Genomic DNA, 5,844 nt, shown 5'->3' on the forward strand with positions numbered 1-5,844 from the left:
ACAGATCTTAAGGCGCTCTACCTTTTATCATCTATCCACTTACATACATCTCAATGCACTCTATCCTATATCATTCATCTATCTACACAGATCTTAAAGCACTCCATCCTCTATCATTCGTCCAACTGCATGGACCTCATCTATCATCCATCTGCCTACACAGATCTCAAAACGCTCTATCTACTATCATTCATCCATATGCATGGATTTCAAAGCACTCTATCTTCTATCATTCTTTCATTTTCTCCACAGATCTCAAAGTGGTTCATTCTTTGTCATCCATCTATCAGCACGGTTCTCAAACAATTATATCCTCTATCATCCATCCATCCCTATAGATCTCAAAGCACTCCATCCTCTGTCATCTATTCTCTTGCACAGATCTCAAAACACTTGATCCTCTATCATCCATCTATCTACACAAATTTTAAAGTACTTCATCCATCTATTTGCACAAATCTCAAAATGCTCTATCTTCTATCATCTATCTACCTGCATGGATCTCAAAGTGCTTCATTCTTTATCATCCATCTTTTTGCAAAGATCTTAAAATGCTCCATTCTTTACTATCCATCCGCTTGCATAGATCTCAAAGCACTCTATCCTCTATCATTCATATGCTTGCATAAATCTCAAAGTGCTCAATCCTTTATCATTCATCTGGTTCTACAGATCTCAAAGCACTCTATTTTTTATCATTCATCCGTATGCACCAATCGTAAAACACATCATTCGCTATCATTCATCTAGCTGCATAAATCTCAAAGCACCTCATCTTTCGTTATTTAGCCACTTGCATAGATCTCAAAGCACTCCATCTTTTATCATTTATTACTTGCACAGATCTCAAAGCACATTGTCCTTGCGACTCTCCTGCCCATTTTCTTTGATTCATGCCAAAAGAAGAGCCCCTTGCCAAGTTAGTGGAAAATGCAGTTCTTAATTTATAAAAGTTTAGTTATTAGGTAATTTTCATGGGATAACATTTTGTAGCGGGGATAGATAACTGGGTCATATTGCAACAAATTTAAAGTTTTGGTAGCTAATTGATACCCTTTTTAATTTTTGAAGTCTAAGTGTAAATGGTTCAACCATGAAGAGATGCCTCTGTAATTTTTATTGAAGATTATGATCCAAAAAAGCCCTTGGCATATGGTTAATTTTGGATCTCCAGAAGCAATTTATATGTGTTCAAGAAAATAGAGAAGTAAACAACAATGAACAAAATGTGCATACTGGTCAGATTTTATCCAGCTTCAATGATGAGTACGCAGATAAGGTTTATAAGTTCCAGTAGTCGCTGCTTGTATTTTATTAGAAGCAGAATCGCAAATCCAAGCACCGATTGGCCCAAACGCAATTTTTTTTTACTGCAGAAATCAAGCTGACGATGAACTGTAAATAGCGGAAACGGTGCAAAGGCCCACCATAGGAGAACAAGAAATGTTAAAAAGCAGAGTTAAGGTGAAAAGGCACCGAGGAGAGAAAGAAAAGGGATAAGAGTGAATAATAAAAAGAAGGGGAAGAGACTCATGAGTAGAAGATGGCTAGTGCCCAACCCCTCAATTTGGACAAGTCTCTATATATATACACATACGAATAAATAAATAAAACTGTGAAGCACAGAGAGAAGACTCCTGAAAGGGGAAGAGATTTAGCTGGCCTCGCCGACAACAAGGATGCTGACCGGGAGACCTCGAGAGGCCTTGGTTGAGCGGTTTTCTCTACCTTTTGCATCATCGGCCGATTTCGTCGGCCATAGAGAGGAGAAGGCTTTCTTGGCCACCAGCTCCTTCCAACGAACACCCTCGTTGTCAAGTCTATCTCCAGCAAGGCGGGGCTTGAAGCCTCGACTTCTCCAGAAAGCCCAACCACTGCCGGCTATGCAGCTAGGGTCCCAAACCCACTTTGTCAATCTCCGAGTGCATGGCCTCTTGTCAATCTTCTTTAGAAGCATCTGTGTTCAACAAAGCTATTTGATCATCATCTCAAACTTTGGAATAATCTCGCAACATTGGCGCCGCATGTTGAGAGACGTTGATCTATTCTTTTAGAAAAAAGCTGACTCACATCAGGATACAAAGCTCATATAATTGCACACTAAAGATACAAATATCATTCAAATCACTTATGAGATTGTTCAGCTTGTTGAATAGTTTAACAAGTCTACTTACGGGCCTACAAAATCTTATGTAAAAAATTTTTATTCCTCTTTTGTGCTTTTCTTTTTTGCAAATTCTTTATAAATAATTTCTGTAAACTTTCTTTTTCTAATAAAGACCGGATGGCTTTACCTTCCTCTTAATCAAAAAAAAAAAAAAAAAAAAAAAAAAAAAAAAAAAAAAAGAGCTGATTTCGTGACTTAAATACGGAATGACTTCCCCCGACCAGCAACCATGTTAAGAATGGCAAAAAATTCTATATAACTTCTTCTGCATCAACCAGCCGCCGTCGTCGTCTTCTACATAAGTTACAGGACATTGCAGGTCCTAACGCATCCAACAAGGAATGGGCACGGTGCAACCTGTCACCTTCTTACCAACATAAAAGCATGCATATATTAAATAAAACATAAAACTCCACATATATTCTAACATCACATAAAAGGGTTACCAGCAGAAAACATCCTCATCATTTTCCCAAAAAAAAAAGAGGAAAAAAATAAAAAAGATAAACATCATCATCAAGTTTCGCATGGAAGTCAGAAAAACAAATGCAAGGCTGAGGATAGCATGATGTGCAAGACATGACTAATTTCAGGCAGTCTCAGTAATTAGGAAACTAACTTTTAGGCTGTAGCTTCTCGCATGCTGTCCTACATCTCTCTGGGCCATGAGAGCGTCCTGTGCATGCAAGTGATGCTCTGCCATCTATGCTTTCCCCATGCAGACCACTCCTCAACAATGATCTTCCATAGCATTCCCCTGCCCATGCACCGCCGAGCAGCTCCGAGCGAGATTTAATTTTCTGCATCAAGATTACCATGCCCATAAACTAAGCCAGTGCCATGTCGAGCCGCTGCAGGTGAAACAAGGCTTTCCACATGAAGAGTAGTATATCCAGCAGCAGCAGAATCATGCATTATCATGCGAAAGCTTTCGCTCCCGGGATCGTAATAATCAAACCTACCACGTCCATCTGTCAACAAAATGTTCCCATCACGGATGGTCAGGGGTTTCACGACACGAACATAATCCCATGAACGGTTCTCCATTGCCTGCAAATTGATGCTGTATTGCTTTATCCACCTCCGCTGACTATAGTCCATGAGAATCCATATGTCCATTTGGGAAGTTAAAGTGTTCTTATCAGAGACACATAAATATCCTGCTAACTCCCCAACAACTGATACCGTTCTCCCAACCCTTGATGATTCAGTAATCGAGTGGCTGCCCTCTGGATGCATTATCACATCAAAAGTTTCATGTCTTATATCAAATGAAACAGCAACTTCTGGGCCATCATGCCTATCACACTTTGCTGTCCAATGTATGGCTTCATTTACTACAACAGGTGGCCTAACAGTGTCTTGTAAGGGGGCATTGCTGATTCTTCTCCATGACTCTGAGCCTAGAGTAAGGACCTCACTTGCCACAGTTCGATCCAGACAATGAACAAACCGAACCACTTTATATTCACCTGTGGAGATATCAAAACCTAACCCACCACTGACTGGTAATTTGTGAACGTTACAGCCTATGGTGCCTTCAGGAAGCATCATAACCTCCCCGGTGCCAGGGTTTACCATAACAGCACTCCTGAGCCCCAGAACACAGATCAAACCATTGCAGGAATTTGTCATGACATAGCATGGAAGCCGTTTTGGACCTATACAATATAACTTCTCAGAAAGCGGCCTACCTTCCTCGAACTGATTCAAGGAGAACTCGATGTTGCATCGCCAGTTCAGAATAAGGACACTCGGCCTATTCTTGTTAGGTCCATTTTTAAACTGCTGGAGAGCAAAACTAGACTCGCAGGTTAAAGAATTCCAAAGCTTGGAAGCAGATCTGAATCTCGCAACAGATTTTGTAGGAAGTCTTGAAAGTATTTCAGCCATAACATTTGGTGGTATCTTCTTGACTTTCTTGTTTGCTAACTCTTGCTGCCCACAGTCTCTCCGAATCCTAATTTTGTTGTTCTCTGGGAAATGCATCGCTGTCCTCCGTTCTCCCCTCGATTCTGAACTCCAAGGCATTTTTTGAGAACCTGCAATGGAGATCATGAAACAAATTACAGTTACCGATAGCAAATTTAAATAGACAATAGAATGAATTGGCCCTCGCCTATTTTTTTCTTCTAAACATTATAGAATATGAATTTCCTGCTGCACATGCCCAGATATGAAATACATATTATGGTATAAAGTTAAAAGGCATTCCAGGTAATTATACTGTCATAAATGGCTGCTAGATTCTTTTTTATCCTTTTGATTCATCGTGAAGCATGTAAGCATTCTTACCAAGAGAATCAGATCAACACCGTTATATAGATATCCACAAGTACTATGAAGTCCTGGCTTTGACAATGCAATCGAAAGAGAGAATAAATCAGTGTACAATATACTGCCGTCTTTAAGGTCAACCACCTATCCGATATGTTATCATGTTGATAATATAAAAGGCAAAAGTAAATGCTCCATTCCTGCTAAGTCCAGAAACAAGCAATGACTTCCGCTGACAGTTCCTATCCAGACCCGCTCACTTATGCGCCTCTCTCTCTGATCAAAGATCAGAAGTTGGATAGTGCAAACGTTGTGTGCATTGCAGTTATCTTCGAAACAAAGGTTTTGTTCTAGAAGAAGAACATTTAATCAAAGCATTAGAAGTCTCATATAAATAAGATCTGAGATGTTGCTCCTTAATCAAGACTGTGTTTGAAGACCATAAGGGGCAGAACCCCAACCACAGCAACATATGGGTCATATGACTCCAAATCCGATGCTTAATTATGCTACAGGTATGCCTGAAAAAAGAAAAAAAAAAGACTCTACATGGAAGTTCTTAAGAAACCTATGTTTCAGAAATAATATTCAAGCCAGCAAATTGTGCATTTCTAAGCATCCATGTGGGTAATTATACCACCAAGGAGGTCTCCCTCCCTTTCTCTCAGAAAAAAAAATTATATATATGGAATGTAATATGCATGAAACCTCATGCTTTGAATTTAGTGGTGTTCTTCTTCCTCAAAAATCTGAGGTAAACTCTCCGGTCCGAAAGCAATGTTGGAAACCGTTCAATTTCAAATCAAAACTATTGGGATTGTTAGAAACCTTTCAACTTCAAATCTATTGGAACTTGGTGGGCTTTAATTAATGGGTGTTAAAGGGTCACCCATTCCCTAGCTTTAACTAATGGGTGTTTTGGAAAACGAAGGGTCATATGTTTTGGAAAACGAAGGGTCATCCACTTGTTTGTATTTAATTTTATGAAATGTTGTGTGACTCTTCATATGGTCCTTGTACCCTATATAAAGGGGGTTTGTATCTTTGTTTTCAGCAAGAGAAATATTTTGAAAAAAGAATACTAGTTCCCATTCTCTTCTCCACTTCGAAATAGTGTGATTTTGTTGAGTGCTTCCTTCTTCTTTTATTATCAATTGGTATCAGAGCCATGATGAATTCCTTCCAACCGCAAGTTCCTAAGTTATCAAAGGATAACTATGGTTCATGGTGTATCCAAATGAAAGCTTTGTTTGGATCTCAAGACTTTGGGAAACCATTAACAATGGTTTTGTGGAACCCACTAATGAGCAAGAGGCTGCATATACAGCAGATGATATGAAGGCTATTAGGGAGCAGAGGAAGAAGGATAAAAAAGCTTTGTTTATACTCTATCAAGGGTT

The 5,844-nt window shown here is 39.3% G+C and overlaps 1 protein-coding gene across 1 annotated transcript; it reads right to left on the reverse strand.

Annotated features, from left to right (window-relative positions):
- Positions 1-2,396: 2,396 nt before the first annotated feature.
- On the reverse strand, positions 2,397-4,084 carry LOC103709924 (F-box/kelch-repeat protein At3g06240-like). The gene has a single exon (XM_008795459.4). It carries the CDS (start codon positions 4,058-4,060, stop codon positions 2,960-2,962), a length of 1,101 nt encoding a protein of 366 aa, XP_008793681.2. The 5' UTR covers positions 4,061-4,084; the 3' UTR covers positions 2,397-2,959.
- Between the last annotated feature and the right edge of the window lie 1,760 nt (positions 4,085-5,844).

The sequence above is a fragment of the Phoenix dactylifera genome, chromosome 1 (genome assembly GCF_051530095.1).
Source record: "Phoenix dactylifera cultivar Ajwa chromosome 1, Ajwa_hap1_PhDact_Kaust_v1.1, whole genome shotgun sequence".
In the NCBI taxonomy this organism is placed as follows: Eukaryota; Viridiplantae; Streptophyta; class Magnoliopsida; order Arecales; family Arecaceae; genus Phoenix; species Phoenix dactylifera.

Coding starts and splice junctions, on each gene's coding strand:
- LOC103709924 (XM_008795459.4), bottom strand. CDS start 4,060: ATGGCTGAAATACTTTCAAGACTTCCTACAAAATCTGTTGCGAGATTC.